This window comes from Notolepis coatsorum (genome assembly GCF_963971535.1).
Source record: "Notolepis coatsorum genome assembly, contig: SCAFFOLD_3046, whole genome shotgun sequence".
Taxonomy (NCBI): domain Eukaryota; kingdom Metazoa; phylum Chordata; class Actinopteri; order Aulopiformes; family Paralepididae; genus Notolepis; species Notolepis coatsorum.
The window spans coordinates 1-19,108 of record NW_028174255.1 but is presented as its reverse complement, the minus strand read 5'-3'; the positions used below and the strand labels follow the sequence as shown (position 1 = coordinate 19,108).

At 47.4% G+C, this 19,108-nt stretch overlaps 1 protein-coding gene across 1 annotated transcript; it reads left to right on the top strand.

The window, feature by feature from the left end:
- Positions 1-2,065: 2,065 nt before the first annotated feature.
- LOC311247603 (thrombospondin-2-like) lies at positions 2,066-17,891 on the top strand (the record flags this gene model as incomplete). Its single annotated transcript, XM_084338630.1, has 8 exons — positions 2,066-2,111; positions 2,678-2,799; positions 5,130-5,297; positions 6,500-6,593; positions 6,695-6,859; positions 15,080-15,256; positions 16,111-16,284; positions 17,764-17,891. Coding segments are annotated over 8 exons (1,074 nt in total), but the record flags the coding sequence as incomplete, so codon positions are not given.
- Positions 17,892-19,108: the final 1,217 nt, after the last annotated feature.

Genomic DNA, 19,108 nt, shown 5'->3' with positions numbered 1-19,108 from the left:
GCATGCGTGCGTGTGTGTGTGTTTGCACATCTGTAGGAGACATTACTCTACAAATCTAATCCACAGATGGAAAATGTGATGCTGGACGACATCTCTGTCTCAACAGGGACAGAAGGACCAAACTGACAGTGACTCAGAGAGAGAGAGAGAGAGAGAGAGAGAGAGAGAGAGAGAGAGAGAGAGAGAGAGAGAGAGAGAGAGAGAGAGAGAGAGAGAGAGAGAGAGAGAGAGAGAGAGAGAGAGAGAGAGAGAGAGAGAGAGAGAGAGAGAGCACAGATACATAAACAGAAAGAGAGAGTGGGATGGAGACAGACAGAGATAAAAAGAGATATAGACAGAGATAGAGGAAAAGACAGAGATAGAGGCAGGCAGGCAGACACACACGCACACACACACACACACACACACACATAGACAGACAGACAGACAGACAGACAGACAGACAGACAGACAGACAGACAGACAGACAGACATACAGACAGACAGACAGACAGACAGACAGACAGACAGACAGACAGACAGACAGACAGACAGACAGACAGACAGACACACACACAGACACACAGACAGACAGACAGACAGACAGACAGACAGACAGACAGACAGACAGACAGACAGACAGACAGACAGACAGACAGACAGACAGACAGACAGACAGACAGACATAAAAAGAGACAGAGAGACGGGCGCAGTGGGCAAGGTGCTTGCAACGAATGCTGGAGACTAGGCTCGAACAGGATGCCCCGCTCTCCACATTGCTTTCAGTTTAGCTGGTCGTCCACAGTAATACACATTGGCCGTATTACGGGGAGGGAAACTGAAGGGTGGGGATCGGGCGTTGTGGACAGCGACTCCTACAGGTCGGTTGGTGCGCCTGCGCAGTAGAATCAAGAAGCGACGGGGGCGGGGCCCCTCCAAAGCCCAGACCCCCGACGCTGAAAGGTCGAGCCGTGCAGGTGAAAAGATGCGACGGCTGTTACCTCAAGTATCGGAGGGGACTCGTGCTATGTATGACTTAGTCCACATTGCAGCCGGCTTGTGGGAGGCAAGAAACAACGTTCGAAGGCAGGGGGGGGTTGAATTGGACGATATGAAAATTGGGATGGGAGAAAAATTGAAAAATGGGAGAAAAAGTGGATAAAAAAAAAATTAGACAGAGAGACATAGGTTAATAACATGTACTGAGTTCCGGTATGTTATTATTGTACCCCATGAGCTCCTTAATCTATATCCACTTTATAGCTGCTACCAGGATAGAGGAAGTCTCTCTCTCTCTCTCTCTCTCTCTCTCTCTCTCTCTCTCTCTCTCTCTCTCTCTCTCTCTCTCTCTCTCTCTCCCTCACTCTCACACACACACAGAGGCAAACATGCACACACACACGTGTGTGTGTGCGCGCGCATATGTGTATGTACGTCAGAAGATTGGAGAGTGGGATCGTAAATGATGCGTCTGGGAACTCTGCTCTACATCCAGACATCAACACACACACACACACACACACACACACAGAGGCAGAGAGAGAGTTCCCTTCATCCAGCTGGGTCAGTGAGAGATATGTAGCTCAGTGCATCGCCAGGCAGTTGGGGTAATATATGGAGCCCTCTTCTGCCTGACACACACACACACACACACACACACACACACACACACACACACACACACACACACACACACACACACACACACACACACACACACACACACACACACACACACACACACACACACACACACACACACACACACACACACACACACACGCATGCATGCACTCACAAACACACATGCACACACACACACACACACAATAACCTTCTACAGAGCTGTTAACACGCGGACTCCTCAGCTTTCAACCTCATTAATTTCTCTCTTGTTTGCTGTTGCGATTCCTCTGGAACCTTTTGAACGGAAAATAAAATTGAAGGGACTTCTGTTGACAGCCAAGGTGGCAAGGAAGGAGACAAGGAAGTAGCAAAGGGAGTGAGGAAGAAAAGGAAACAGCCTTTTTTCTTTTTGCACAACAGCCCCAGTGGAGTAACTGTTAGGACGAGTCTCCCAGCCGTGATGACCAGCCCCTCAACGTGGAGACACAGAGTGGTCGAGGACGCAGGTACGTACACTTCCTTCTATCCCTATCTGCTTGGCATATATCCTGCTTGTGTTGTATTTACATCTACATATATATATATATATATATTATATATATATATTGAAACATAGACCGTTTCAAACTTCAAACATAAACATTCTAAATTGGTCCAAGTGAATTCCCTGTTGCAGTCATGCAGTGTCTGCTAATACGACAGCTGACAGCAAATCAACTGGGACCAAAGCTGTTCTCTGGCAACGTTTGAAAAGGTCTACAGTGGCTTTATTTGAATATACTGTGGACTCACACGTTACTTCATGTGCAAACAGGAATGAGATCACTGAGAAACTTTCCCCGGCTTTTGATATTCCTGTGGCTAGCGGTTGTTTGTTCAGGTACAAGTACACACACACTTGCAGACATATACAAACACATGCACACACATTTACGCACACACGTATGCACATGTACTTTACACTACACACATACACAAACATTTGTAAACATGCATACACACTATTTCTCTTTCTTTCTGTCTTGCACACGTCTGACACACCTGTGCATCCATCCGCTGGTCTCCTCCACAGGTGCAGCGGGTGCTGAGGTAACGATGTGTCGTCGCCCCTGTGAGGATGTGATGGTCGCGCTCACTGAGATATACGGCCTCCGCATCCTCACCAGCAACCTGCTCAAAGACCTGCAGAGAATAGTAGGACGCACACACACACATGCACGTGCATGCACACACACACACACACGTGCATGCACGCAAACACACACACATGCACGCGCATGCACACACACACACACACACACACACACACACACACACACACACACACACACACACACACACACACACACACACACACACACACACACACACACACACACACTAGGGCTGTCCTGGATTTGATTTGTCTCTGATATTTTCTATCTTCTACCATACCCCAATTGTTATGCCAATTCCCTCCTGGTCGTTACGCTGCCCTACTTATTATCTAAAGATGTGTGTTGAGTGTTCTGTGTCGTGTTCATTCATAGTTAAAGACAATAGAGGTTCACTACTCTCTTGTGATATATCACATTCACACTCCAAATGTTTTGGATTGACTTTACAAATGCAAATACATGGCCAAAAACGTTCAAAACAGAGTTATATGGTTCTTCAGTGAAAGGATTCAGTTATCATACAGATTTTCTTGAGTAATAAATTACTTGATGATGTAATCGACAAATCTGTAAAATAGCAGTTTCCCCCCCTTTTTTATTTCCTTTTGGAAATGAATGCAGTGATGATTGATTGATTGATTGATTGATTGAATTTATTTGACAATCAAAATTACCGGTACACACATGTACAGCCATCACATATAATCTAAAATCGTCGAGGATTAAAACACAATAAAACCTTACGGTTTATTTCGATTGTGGTCCTCACAATGGACAATGGACAAGATGACTAGTATCCACCATGCACAAATAAGACATATAAATACAATACAAAATAAATGCAATAACACAAACAAACACAAAGTCTACAGCACACCCCCATATATCATCATCCTAAGCCATTTCTTCATCTCTTTTTTTTTAAATTCCTTCTGAGACAATCATTTTTATGGACACAGGCAGTTTGTTCCACTCATAGGCTACAGAGTACCGAAAGGTATTTTCCCCCATTGAGCTACTGGAGTGGGTGTCCCTAAAGCACATAAAATAATTTGAGAGATATGAGGGGACCCTATTATACATTATTTTATGGGTAAGGCCCAACTTGTTTTGAATAACCCATTTTTCCACTGGGAGCCAATTAAGTTGATTAAATATGGCTACATCCAGGTGAGTGCGGGTAGGAAGCTTTAACACTACTCTAATCAATTTGTTTTGGGCAGTCTGAAATTTATTAAAAATGTTCTGGGGTGCACTACTGTACCAGAAGGAGGAAGCGTAGTCAAAATGACTCTGTATCAGGGCACCTGACAACATCCTAAGTGTTTTTCTATCCAACATATCCGACTTACGTGCTAGGAATTTGGTCCTTTGGCTTATCCTAGCCAGGGCTTTCAAGGCCATAGCCTCCCCTGTGAGACATTCGTCCAAGGTGCATCCTAAATATATTACTGAATCATTACCAGCAATGACCGACTCTCCTGCCTGGATCTTCAGCCCTGGGGACTGATGCAGACGGTCTTGCAGGAGCCTTTTAAAAACATAACGAAAAAGCATGTTGTTGAACATTAATGCGATGCCAGAGATAGACTTATTATTTTCCAGGACACAACTCATTCAGGATGGGGAACACGACATTAAACACGACTAACTGATAAAAAAAAGTCTTAATTTACTAAGACTCAATCAACTGATTAGTCAACTAAATTACAGTAATTAGAGGAGCAGCCTTTATAGACAGGCTCTCTTACTTGTTGTGCCCCTGATTGCTTCAATTTAAATAATTAACTAAATAATGTTTCTAATTATCACAAACATATTAATTTAATTGGTGTGTGTGTGTGTGTGTGTGTGTGTGTGTGTGTGTGTGTGTGTGTGTGTGTGTGTCTGTGTGTGTCTGTGTGTGTCTGTGTGTGTGTATACACACAGTAACTATACTGTCTCTCAATATCTGATTTCATTATTACCGTAGTATATGTCATTGATATACTTGTATTTATGTGGACATAAATAAATAATTCAAATGTGTGTGTGTGTGTGTGTGTGTGTGTGTGTGTGTGTGTGTGTGTGTGTGTGTGTGTGTGTGTGTGTGTGTGTGTGTGTGTGTGTGTGTGTGTGTGTGTGTGTGTGTGTGTGTGTGTGTGTGTGTGTGTGTGTGTGTGTGTAACTAACTGTCTCTCATTATCTGATTTCATTATTAGTGTATAGGTCCTTGATGATATACTTGTATTTATGTGGACATAAATAAATAATTCAAATGTGTGTGTGTGTGTGTGTGTGTGTGTGTGTGTGTGTGTGTGTGTGTGTGTGTGTGTGTGTGTGTGTGTGTGTGTGTGTGTGTGTGTGTATTTTTGTGTGTACTTGTAGACAGAGGAGAATGATGAGATGCGTATGACTCTGGAGGAGCTGGGTAACAGTAGCAACAGCAGTGACAGGGACAGAGACGGAGAAACCTGGTGCGAGCAGGACGGACGCGTGTACGAGGGGGGGGCGGAGTGGGAGGTGGACAGCTGCACCACCTGCACCTGCCAGGAGGTCAGTGTTCTCATCACATTTATGCTGCCATAAAGAAAAGTCCCATAAAATCGGACCGCTACTTGGGCTTGAAGATTTGTCATGGATACAGTATATATCCACTGCAGTGATGTCCCCCTGAAACCCTTCAGATCATGGCTTTCTCACATCCTTATTTCACCAGTGACACCTCTATTGAAGTTGGAAGAATTCCTGTCAACTCGATTGTCCCACGGCGGCTATTTTGCTCTCATGTCATGCTCAGGATGGGATTCCTTTCCACCCAGTTCCCACCGTGGTCAATATGGACAACGTTCAAATCCCTTTAACGTTTTTTAGTGTCTTTCACGTTGTAGGCTACATGATGTTGACTCTTGTAATAGAGTGGGGAATTTCAGTGGCTCCTGTGTGACAACAAGGTGTTGGCGATAGTTATCAATGTCACAAATATCGTGACTAAATATTATTACATTTCCACAGTCATTCTCATTTGATTTTCGGAAAATGTCCAAGGGACCTTTGTTCATATCCGACCCCGACGTTGGGAAAGCCTGCTTTAGATGTTTCTGTTCATCCTTTATTTAACCAAGGTAATCGGGCAAAAAGGCGGCACACAGATAGTTTCACAACACACACTGTAGAACAACATTAAACAATCATACATCAAAGCACACACAACACACAAGTAGTGAGAAACGCACAATCGATTGTGGTAAATTCGCCACATCTTATACAAAGCATGGGGGTTAGTTATACTTCTTGTGCTGTAGCCTGAATGTGTTTATGTTCTGAGTGTGAATCTAAAGAGCAGATGGGGTAATCTCTAGTGAGGAGGTGGGTAAACATCTGATGACTTATACCGTGGCGACACACAGCACCCAGAAGACCAATCTAACCCAACCAAGCAAGCAAGCGGGGCAAGGCAATGTGGCCAAAATATCATATCACAATGTTTGTCTTGGTTTCGACGGTGTAACGATATTTGGCGGTTTAAACCGTTCCAGTACAAATTACAATGTCATATGATATTGTCAGAATATATATATATATATATATATATCTTGTAATACAGTTGTCATGGTGCTACTTCATTCAAAATGTCTATTTTCCCCCTTTTATAATACTGCTGCAAGGACATTTATTTTTATTATTTAGACAGTAAACAGTCCAGTGAAAATTCCTCTGCATGGATCCATGTCCTCCCTCCCTCTCTGTCTCTGTAGGAAGGCAAGGTGGTGTGTCTGCAGGTGTCCTGTCCTACTGTTACCTGTGTCAACCCTACCTTCATCGATGGGGAGTGCTGCCCTGTGTGTCTGGGTTAGTCTGCTGTCGTCTGTCATATTATGTCAAGTTATCATTTGGCACAGTAATTCAATGTGTGTGTGTGTGTGTGTGTGTGTGTGTGTGTGTATTTGCAGAAATAACAGATGGCTGGTCCCCGTGGTCTGAGTGGACGGCGTGTTCGGTCACCTGTGGGAACGGGGGACAGCAGAGGGGGCGGTCCTGCGATGATGTCATCACTTCCTGTATGGGGCTCTCCGTTCAGACTCGCAGCTGCATGCTAGCGAAGTGTGACCGCAAGGGTATGACATCACCATGAAACTCTGCTTATATCAACACATTTGTGAGGTTTTGTCCTTTGCTCGCCTACTCGCTCTGTTCCTTTAAGCCTTCTCGCTCTGTTCCTTTAAGCCTACTCGCTCTGTTCCTTTAGTTTTCTGTTAATCAATTGCACTCACCTCACTAGCCCCCACCCTCGCGTTCGTTACTCTCTTTTTCTCTTCAGCAGCCACACCCTTGGACTACCTGTCATTATGTGTTTGATTGGTCTGGTGCCGAACACACACTTTTAGTTCAAGTATCAATTACCTTCACGCACCTGTTGTTTATTCTAATTAGTTCCCCTGTGGGCTTTAAGTACCTCGCTCTTCCCCTCTGTCCCTTGTCGGGTCGTGCCGTTTCATTCCGTATCATATTCTCTATCACCAAGACTCCTTCGGGAGGTCCTCTGTCTGTTTATGCTGTTTTCATCTCCGGCGTGAGATGCGCTCCAGCCTTCGCCTCCTGTCGCCGTTGCCTGAGGGAGACACTGGACTGCGCTCTCTAAACTTCCACGGGAGGTATCCCAGTGTTCCACTTCAGACCTCCGCGCAGCAGACGTCCTGACGCGCATCCAGACCTCCGCACAGCAGACGCCCAGACGCGCATCCAGACCTCCGCGCAGCAGACGCGCTCTTCACTCCAGACGCGCATCGCTTCCTAATACTCTACGGGAGGATGCGTCTCTCCGAGCCGGCGCGCTCTTCCGCGCAGACGCGCTCTTCACTCCTGACGCGCATTCAGACGCACTCCAGATGCGTCCTCCGTACCGGCGCGTACTCCAAGCAGACGCGCACCACTCAGACCTCCGCGGCAGATGCGCCCTCCGTACCGGCGCGTACTCCAAGCAGACGCGCACCACTCAGACCTCCGCGCCAGATGCGCCCTCCGTACCGGCGCGTACTCCAAGCAGTCGCGCACCACTCAGACCTCCGCTTGGACAACCCGTTTCCCGTGGCGACGCGCTCGCCCCGTTTTGATCCTTCTCTCTTTACGCACAGCGCCTGGGTGAGTTTTTATGACTGTCTTTGATCCTATTCGTTTTTCGTGTGTTTAATGACACTGAAGATATCCTGCTTTTTGTCAGACTGTCACTCACCCAGCGTCAGCTTTTTGGATAGTTCATTGGGATAATCTTTGGCCATAACTTCGCTCACTGTGTGTATACTCACCGAAGATATTATTCACTTGGATTTGTATTTTGGGACTTCACTCACAGTGTGTATATACACCGAAGATTCTGTCACTTGGATTACTCTGTTTTTGGGACAAGTCACCTCTCCTGTCACCTGCTCTGTTCCCAACTGAACTCTGAGCTAACCCGCTCCCTCTCTCCCTCTCGGTCCCGTTTACCACCCTCGGAGATCTGCAGAGCGGTTCTGACGTCCACCGTCTGCTTCCTCAGACGAACCATCCCGGGAGAAGCTGCAGAGCAGCAACATTCATTAATGCTTGTGTTCCAAGGCCTTACCCTGTTTTCTCTCTGTCCCATTATGCAGCTCCAGCCCTCGCCCTGTTCCAAGGCCTTACCCTGTTTTTCTCTAGTCCTCCTAGTCCTCCCTGTCTAGTCCTTCCAGTCCTCCCTCTCCCCAGCCCGCCTCCGCGGGCCTCTGTCCCTGTTTCCCCACTCTAGTCCTCCTAGTCCTCCCTGTCCCCAGCCCGCCTCCGCGGGCCTCTGTCCCTGTCTCCCCTCTCTAGTCCTCCTACTCCTCCCTGTCCAGTCCTCCTAGTCCTCCCTGTTTCCTTCCTTGTCCCCTGCCCCGGCCCTGTTCCGTTAGCCTTTCCGTTAGCCTTCCCTTAGCCTTCCCCTTAGTCAGCTCGCCTCTTAAAGGCACTGTACCTTTCCCTTCTTGTTATCCAGTAATTTGTGTTCTCCCTAAAAGGGGACAGTGCCGTTTCTGTGTGTTTTCAATAAATGCCCAGTTCTTGGCTTACTCTCATACCTGTCTTGTGTTGTGCGATTGGGGTCGGTTACAAACCATAACAGTACGACCCGACCAAATCGACGACCCCAGCCAGCACAGACGGTGTAGGTTGAGTTTGCCTTTTTTTTTCTTGTTCCCTCTAGTTGCCCTGTTTGCTCCCCTGTTAGCCCTGTTAGCTTCCCTGTTAGCCCTGTTGGCTCCCCTGCAGCTTGTTAGGCCTCTACTACCAGCATGGCCCCTGTCTGCTAGCTTTGCCCCAGCTGCTAGCACAGCCTCTATGTTAATGCAGCCCTTGCTGCTGGCATAGGCCCTGTAGCTAGCCATGCCCAGGCAGCTAACCCAGTCCCTCAGCAGGGCCCCTGTCTGCTAGCTTAGCCACGGCTGCTAGCACAGCCTCTATGTTAATGCAGCCCTTGCTGCTGGCATAGGCCCTGTAGCTAGCCATGCCCAGGCAGCTAACCCAGTCCCTCAGCAGGGCCCCAGTCTGCTAGCTTAGCCCCGGCTGCTAGCACAGCCTCTATGTTAATGCAGCCCTTGCTGCTGGCATGGGCCCTGTAGCTAGCCATGCCCTGGCAGCTAACCCAGTCCCTCTGCATGGCCCCAGTCGGCTAGCTTAGCCCCGGCTGTTAGCACAGCCTCTATGTTAATGCAGCCCTTGCAGCTGGCATAGGCCCTGTAGCTAGCCATGCCCAGGCAGCTAACCCGGTCCCTCTGCATGGCCTCCACTTTTTGTGTAGCCTTCCCACTGCTAGGACTGCCCTTTCAGCTAGCAAGGTCAGTTTTTCCCACTGCTAGGACTGCCCTTTCAGCTAGCAAGGTCAGTTTTTTTCCCACTGCTAGGACTGCCCTTTCAGCTAGCATGGTCAGTTTTTCCCACTGCTAGGACTGCCCTTTCAGCTAGCAAGGTCAGTTTTTTCCCACTGCTAGGACTGCCCTTTCAGCTAGCAAGGTCAGTTTTTTCCCACTGCTAGGACTGCCCTTTCAGCTAGCAAGGTTAGTTTTTCCCACTGCTAGGACTGCCTTTTCAGCTAGCAAGGTCAGTTTTCCCACTGCTAGGACTGCCCTTTCAGCTAGCAAGGTCAGTTTTCTCCCTCTGCTAGGACTGCCGCTTCAGCTAGCAAGGTCAGTTTGCCCCACTGCTAGGACTGCCCCTTCAGCTAGCAAGGTCAGTTTTCTCCCACTGCTAGGACTGCCCTTTCAGCTAGCAATGTCAGTTTTTTCCCACTGCTAGGATTGCCCTTTCAGCTAGCAAGGTCAGTTTTCTCACACTGCTAGGACTGCCCCTTCAGCTAGCAAGGTCAGTTCCCCACAGCTAGGACTGTCCTTCCAGCTAGCTTGTTCTCTCATGCTGGTCCAGCCCTGTCTGCCAGCCTAGCTCCGGCAGCTAGCGCAGCCTCTATGTTAATGTAGCAGTACAGCTAGCATAGGCCCTGTAGCTATCAGTGCCCTGGCAGCTACCCTTTCCCTCTGCTAGCCCCTTCCCTGTTCCCCTCTCCAGTGCCCCTGTTCCAGCCCTGTCTGCTAGCCTATCTCCGGCAGCTAGCGCAGCCTCTATGTTGATGTAGCAGTACAGCTAGCATAGGCCCTGTAGCTATCAGTGCCCTGGCAGCTACCTTCCCTCTGCTAGCCCTTTTCCCGGTGCTCCTCTTAGTTACCCCTCAGCTCCTCTAGTTACCCCTCAGCTCCTCTGGTTACCCCTCAGCTACCCTACTTACCCCTCAGCTACCATGGTTACCCCTCAGCTCCTCTGGTTACCCCTCAGCTCCTCTAGTTACCCCTCAGCTACCCTAGTTACCCCTCAGCTCCTCTTGTTACCCCTCGGCTTCCCTAGTTACCCCTCGGCTACCCTGCCCCAGTTGCTAGCCCCACTTTTGTTGTGGCTTCCCCTGCTGGCTTGGCCCATTACTTTTGGTTTGTTGCCTTGTTTTTCCCCCTGCCCCTCTGTCTGTGTTTTTGGGTCGCCGGGTGGCTCCCGTGGAGGGGGGGGTACTGTGAGGTTTTGTCCTTTGCTCGCCTACTCGCTCTGTTCCTTTAAGCCTTCTCGCTCTGTTCCTTTAAGCCTACTCGCTCTGTTCCTTTAGTTTTCTGTTAATCAATTGCACTCACCTCACTAGCCCCCACCCTCGCGTTCGTTACTCTCTTTTTCTCTTCAGCAGCCACACCCTTGGACTACCTGTCATTATGTGTTTGATTGGTCTGGTGCCGAACACACACTTTTAGTTCAAGTATCAATTACCTTCACGCACCTGTTGTTTATTCTAATTAGTTCCCCTGTGGGCTTTAAGTACCTCGCTCTTCCCCTCTGTCCCTTGTCGGGTCGTGCCGTTTCATTCCGTATCATATTCTCTATCACCAAGACTCCTTCGGGAGGTCCTCTGTCTGTTTATGCTGTTTTCATCTCCGGCGTGAGATGCGCTCCAGCCTTCGCCTCCTGTCGCCGTTGCCTGAGGGAGACACTGGACTGCGCTCTCTAAACTTCCACGGGAGGTATCCCAGTGTTCCACTTCAGACCTCCGCGCAGCAGACATCCTGACGCGCATCCAGACCTCCGCGCAGCAGACGCCCAGACGCGCATCCAGACCTCCGCGCAGCAGACGCGCTCTTCACTCCAGACGCGCATCGCTTCCTAATACTCTACGGGAGGATGCGTCTCTCCGAGCCGGCGCGCTCTTCCGCGCAGACGCGCTCTTCACTCCTGACGCGCATTCAGACGCACTCCAGATGCGTCCTCCGTACCGGCGCGTACTCCAAGCAGACGCGCACCACTCAGACCTCCGCGCCAGATGCGCCCTCCGTACCGGCGCGTACTCCAAGCAGACGCGCACCACTCAGACCTCCGCGCCAGATGCGCCCTCCGTACCGGCGCGTACTCCAAGCAGTCGCGCACCACTCAGACCTCCGCTTGGACAACCCGTTTCCCGTGGCGACGCGCTCGCCCCGTTTTGATCCTTCTCTCTTTACGCACAGCGCCTGGGTGAGTTTTTATGACTGTCTTTGATCCTATTCGTTTTTCGTGTGTTTAATGACACTGAAGATATCCTGCTTTTTGTCAGACTGTCACTCACCCAGCGTCAGCTTTTTGGATAGTTCATTGGGATAATCTTTGGCCATAACTTCGCTCACTGTGTGTATACTCACCGAAGATATTATTCACTTGGATTTGTATTTTGGGACTTCACTCACAGTGTGTATATACACCGAAGATTCTGTCACTTGGATTACTCTGTTTTTGGGACAAGTCACCTCTTCTGTCACCTGCTCTGTTCCCAACTGAACTCTGAGCTAACCCGCTCCCTCTCTCCCTCTCGGTCCCGTTTACCACCCTCGGAGATCTGCCGAGAGAGATCTGCAGAGCGGTTCTGACGTCCACCGTCTGCTTCCTCAGACGAACCATCCCGGGAGAAGCTGCAGAGCAGCAACATTCATTAATGCTTGTGTTCCAAGGCCTTACCCTGTTTTCTCTCTGTCCCATTATGCAGCTCCAGCCCTCGCCCTGTTCCAAGGCCTTACCCTGTTTTTCTCTAGTCCTCCTAGTCCTCCCTGTCTAGTCCTTCCAGTCCTCCCTCTCCCCAGCCCGCCTCCGCGGGCCTCTGTCCCTGTTTCCCCACTCTAGTCCTCCTAGTCCTCCCTGTCCCCAGCCCGCCTCCGCGGGCCTCTGTCCCTGTCTCCCCTCTCTAGTCCTCCTACTCCTCCCTGTCCAGTCCTCCTAGTCCTCCCTGTTTCCTTCCTTGTCCCCTGCCCCGGCCCTGTTCCGTTAGCCTTTCCGTTAGCCTTCCCTTAGCCTTCCCCTTAGTCAGCTCGCCTCTTAAAGGCACTGTACCTTTCCCTTCTTGTTATCCAGTAATTTGTGTTCTCCCTAAAAGGGGACAGTGCCGTTTCTGTGTGTTTTCAATAAATGCCCAGTTCTTGGCTTACTCTCATACCTGTCTTGTGTTGTGCGATTGGGGTCGGTTACAAACCATAACAACATTATTTGACTCTCTCTCTGTGACTGAGCGTGCTTGGTCCTGTAGATTGAATAGTCCTCAAAGTGTAATTCCATCCTGTATCTGGAATACCAGGCAGGCGTGAACAAATTTAATTCAGGGATTGATAATGATAATTTAAACCATGTAATAATATATAATAATAATAATAATAACTGGACTTTTAAGAAGTCTTTATTCGGGGGCAGCTAAGTGGTGCAGTGGGCAAGGCGCTCGCCACTAACGCAGGAGATGCTGAGTTCGAGCCCAGCTCTCGGCGTTGCTTCCGGCTTGGCTGGTCGTTCATACTAATACAATTGGCAGTATTAGGGGGTGGGAAAGCCGGTGGGTGGGGATCGGGGGGGCCTTGCAAGCACGGGGAGAACATGCAAACTCCACACAGAAAGGCCCGGGAGATACCCCACCTGGGTAACTGGCAACACAGCAACCTGGTCCCCAAGCTGGAATCTAACCCTGGACCTTCTAGCTGTGAGATGACAGTGTTAACCACTACACCACCGTCCGATCTAATTGTAAAATATGTCAATGTGGAGGACACAATACCCGTATGGTGCCGAATGGCACTGACTCTCAACCTTTTTGGTGTCCAGAACCCCCAAATGTACAGGCCATGGACCTACATTTAATAAGATGTCGTCTCAGGTACCCCCATCTGAGAAGATTTAGTTATTCCATAACAGTCTAGATGGACAGAAGACAGTGAAGAGTGTGAACCCCCTCAAGGACCCCTGGGAACCACTGCCCCGTGGTGCTATCAGTTGTGATCCTTGCACCAAATAGGATAGGATAATACTCTGCTGTGGTCCTATTCTGAGAGCACCAGACCCTCCTCTTCATAACAGGTTGAACCGTGTGTACTCCTTCTCAAGCCTAGGCCGTAGTTTCTTATAGGGGCGCTCGGGACATGTCCCTACCAAAGCCACAGAAGCACAAATTGTCCCTACCAAAGAAATGTCAGAGTGAAAACTGTAGTTTTAGTATTATAATTCACAACATCGTGGTCTTGGCAAAACAGAGCCTTTTTATCTGTTGCAAAAGTGTAGGTTGACAGCTGCATCAAGAGCAAGCTATCCTATTATCTACAATATCCAATCAACAACCTGGATTTTCCTCGTTCCCTCGACTCTGAAATAAAGGTAGTAGTAGGCTGTAGTAAGTGAAGACAACAAGCCAGAAGTATACTGCCACCTACAGCTACTATACTGTTATACATCAGCTGTTATAGGCTGGTCCAACTCAAATGTACCCTATACTGTAGCCTATGGTTATCTAGCATGAGAGCAAGAGGGTGGAATTTGGCCATGAAGTCATCCTGCTACTTTTATCTGTTTTGATTCTTGCCTGGCCATCTTTTAAGCAGAACCAAACATGTTGTAAATCTCAAATCCTAATGTGACAGTGACCATATAGAAAGGTCATCGGCACACCTGTAGGCTATTTAATCTCTATTTCTTCTTTTGGCATGGTTTTTGGACCCAATCTGCTATAAATTTTTATGCAGCGAGTGCACATGTAGGCCAAATGCATTAGTTCAGGGGGTTCATTAAAGAATCATCATCAGGCTCATCTGATGCTCTTTGTAGCTCAAAGAAACAGTATTTACGCTCAAATTAGTTTCGAGCACAATCCTGTATCCCTAATTAAGTGTCCCTGCCAAAACTCAGATTCAGATTCAGATTCAGATTACTTTATTCACCATATTGCAGTACAAATGGAACGTGATTTGACGTTTACAGTGCATGCGTTTCACAATTTAGAACAATACAACAGTAAATAAATAATTAATTATAAGTAAAGTGCCAGACAGGACAGAACAGTGAATCAACAATAAGACTGTAAAAATTGCAGTGGTAGGGGACATGGAAACAGTGCAGCATAGTTCAAGTCCAGAGGTCCAGCCCTAGCAGCTCGCCATAGAGGGGGGGAGCAGGGGGACACCTGACTCATTTACCAGGCGAGCTGCTGAGGGGAAGAAGCTGAGTCTATGGCGGGACTTTAATGTCTTGGGCAGCCGTAGCCGCCTGCCGTGGGGGAGCATGGTGAAGAGGTTGTGACCCGGGTGGGCGGGGTCTGCCATGATCTTCCTCGCCCTCCTCAAGGCCCTGGAGGAATGTAGGGACTCGAGGGAGGGAAGGGGGCAGCCGATCACCCTCTCCGCTGATCGGATCACCCGCTTCCGCCTGAAGTCCACTACCATCTCCACTCAAATCAAACCTACGCCCCTGTTCTCAAGAATATACAGCGAGCATATCTTTCATGGCGTCTACATTCTGTCTGTGTTTGTTCCGTACAGTCAGCATTGACGGGGGCTGGGGCCACTGGTCTCCCTGGTCCACGTGCACGACTACATGTGGAGACGGTGACATCACACATGTCCGTCTCTGCAATAACCCTGTGCCCAACAGGGGGGGCAGAGACTGTGTGGGCACCGCCCGAGAGACACAACCCTGCAACAATACACTCTGCGCCAGTGAGTACACACGCACGCATGCACGCACGCACACACACACACACACACACACACACACACACACGCATGCATGCCAATGTTAAACTTTATGGGGCACGCCAACATTATGGGAAGTGCGCTTACCGTCTTCTCCAGAGTCAGACAAGAAGATAGATACCAATTTCCTCTCTGTGCGTTCAGTAGAAAGCTATCTGGCTGCAAGCTAGCCTAGCTTAGCACATATTAATGGAGGCGGATAATAATAATAATAATAATAATAATAATAATAATAATAACTTCTTTTTATATAGCGCCTTTCAAGGGACCCAAGGTCGCTTTACATAGGGGGGGGGGAATAACAAAGTAACAGACAGTGGACAGACACAACATATATATATATATATATATATATATATATATATATATATATATATATATATATATATATATATATATATATATATATATATATATAAAGTGAGAGATTTTATTTTTTTTAATGAGTCCAGAGTTGGGGCGGTGCGGAGTTCTGCGGAAAGGGAGTTACAGAGGGTGGGAGCTGCCACACTGAAAGCTCTGTCTGGCTGGTTCGGGGGATGGAGAGCTGACCAGTGTCCGTGGATCGTAGATACGGACCACTAGCCTATAGCTGTTGGCCAAAAGCCCCTCTCCTGATATTGACAATTGGTTTGGTGTGTTTGTGTTTGTGTGCTGTGTGTGTGTGTGTGTGTGTGTGTGTGTGTGTGTGTGTGTGTGTGTGTGTGTGTGTGTGTGTGTGTGTGTGTGTGTGTGTGTGTGTGTGTGTGTGTGTGTGTGTGTGTGTGTGTGTGTGTGTGTGTGTGTGTGTGTGTGTGTGTGTGTGTGTGTGTGTGCAGTCCCGGGGGGCTGGGGGAGCTGGTCAGAGTGGACATGGTGCTCTGTGACATGCGGGGGGGGTCTGTCCAGTCATCAGAGGGCGTGTTCCAACCCAGCACCCCGACACGGAGGCAGGGAGTGTGTGGGAGTCTCTGTGGACTATGCAGTGTGCAACAGAGATCCCTGTCCTATCGGTAAACCTCGACGTCTAACTTCTTACCTCTAACCTCTAAACTACTGGCTTTCAAACCTTTCTTTTGAGAACGTTTTTACCCACATTTATAAATGTTTTCTCAAGACACCAAATAGTTTTTGTGGGATAATTGTTTCAGAGATAATTAAGCTAGTATTCTAAAAACAATTACCTTGTTTTTAGAATACTAGTATACAGGTCAGGTATATATATATAGTAGAGAGGCCTTGGCACACAGTCAAAAGATTGAATGTTACCGTAGATACCAAAAACATAGACTTCTGTATTCTACACATCTCTACTGTTAACACATCAAACATTGAAAGGGTTACAGAATACAAGTATCTTGACATCTGGCTCGACAACAAATTTTAAATACCACATCATGAACCTTGTTGGCAAATTATAACAGACGATTGTCTTTTTCTACAGTCATAAAACTATAGTTTTCCTTTGTTTTGTAGGAAGAGGATTGTTGAATCATCATTCATCAATTCTGGATTCTGGCATGTCATTTAGGCTATGTTGTTCACACTGCCAGCTTTAGTGCTCAATTCTGATTTATTGCTAATTATTTTTCTTTGGCTGTTATTTTTTAAATGTGGCCAATATCAGATTCCAGTGTGAACCAGTCACGCTCCTGAACTGACCCACATGCGCAAATGGACAACGATGGCGGACATAAACATGGAGGACACTGAAGTCACAGTTTATGGTTTAATTTATAACTATAGCTATAATAGCTCATTCGTAAGCATATGGTAATGGGAGCGAGCAGGAGGGGAAAGAGCCATTTCTTCTTTCAATATGCTTTCAATCACAGACGCACGTGCGGTTAGGGAGCATGACCAGTTCACACTGGAATCTGATCTTGGCCACATTTAGAAATAATGTGAACAGCCAAACAAACTGAGCAATAAATCAGAATTGAGCATTAAGGATTGCCATATGAACGTAGCCTTAGATTCTTTTTACCTCTCAGCCCTGAAGTGTATTACCGGTGCTAGCTACAATACTCACCACTGTATCCTCTATGATAAGGTTGGTTCTCTGACTGAGAGATGAAATAATCACTAGTTTAAAGCCCCGGTCGGAAAATGACCATCATATAATATCATCATATTGCTTCTGTGTTACATTGGAACCCTGGTCCGCACCTTTAACTGGCTCCAGTGACTGGTTCTTCTAGTAGCTCATGCCAGGAGTAATACTTTTATATCTATTGGACACTTTAGGTTTGCACTAAATAACCATCTGTCCATTACTTACCTGTAACCGTTTTAACTGATTTTGCGTGTTGATTTATATGGTTGTATTTCTATTTTTAACTGATTGTTTGCTGTATTTTCCCTCTGTGTAATCTTGGCATCATTGTAAATTGATTCCCTCTGAGAATTTTAAATGAAGATTGATGATAATGAATTTTGTGTGTGTGTGTGTGCATGCGTGTGTGTGTGTGTGTGTGTGTGTTTGCGTTCAGATAATTGTCTATTCAGGCCATGTTTCTATGAGGTGGAGTGCACATCACACAGTGATGGTTCATGGGAATGTGGACGCTGTCCTCTGGGTTACCACGGCAACGGCACTCACTGCGAAGACGAGGATGAGGTTACTAACTCAAACACACACACACACACACACACACACACACACACACACACACACACACACACACACACACACACACACACACACACAGACCCACCCACACACACATAAATGCTGATATGATATATGCTGCAATCGGTAAATGCGGTCAAACCAGTAAAGTGTCTTTCTGTGGTAGAAATACCACCCCTGTATTCTATCATCCTGGCAGGCAGTGGGCTGTTGGGTTTTAGTCAACTCAAGTCAAGTGTTCCTTTATAAATCCTCTTGGGGAAATTCAGGGAAGATTCTGGCAAAAAGCGGAGGAAGCTATAATCTTCCCTTGCGCGCATAGTACCATCTGCAACATATCAAGCTCCCAGCATTACACTACAGGAATACTGTAGACTTGGTCCAGAGTGGGCAGCGATCTCGTTCATTTGCAATGAGAAGCGGAGGCCACGTTTATTATAGCTTGGCTTCACAACGCAAGATAGGTCTCAAGGTCTGGCCTCCCTCCCCATTCCATTCAGCTAGGTTCGGCCATAACTGTGCCGGTCCAATCAGTTCTGGATGCTGATTCGAGTTTGCTGACGCAGGGCATAGGTGAAACGTTGCTAGAGGCAACAGTACAATCAAAATACATTTACAGAAATTGCACGTGAAATCATGCAAGATTTGTTTGGCTTGTGAGGCTATGTTTATTATGTGTGCACATCATTTGAAGGGATTGAAAGGGATTTGATTCCCAGTGTATCATAGTCAATTCCCTTCAGTACGCATAAGATGGCTGCCATAGAATTAGATAATGTTGTCATGCAAGCGAGCATTGTTTCATTAGCGGAGAGTGGATGAGACTCCGAAAGTTGGAATGTTCAGTACAGTACGATTGCCACGGAAATGTTCATCCAAGTGACATCGTTCCACATCAAGCAGCTATTTCTTGTCTAAAACGTGTTCAGAAACAGATTTAGGTGTGACGATTAAGGTGAAATAAGACAAGTTTAATTATCTTCCTCACCAAGAAGGTTAGCGTTATGCCACAGCAATGCATTATGGGACATATTAAGTGTGTCCAGTAACATCCATCGCGTACACAGATTCATCATACTAAGCACATTACACACACATGTAGCATGTTATGGATAGCACCCGGTTCGAAACAAACTCACAAACATAGACAAAGGTCTCAGACACACACCAAACAGTTACACAGTCAGACATACTTTCTCTCTCTC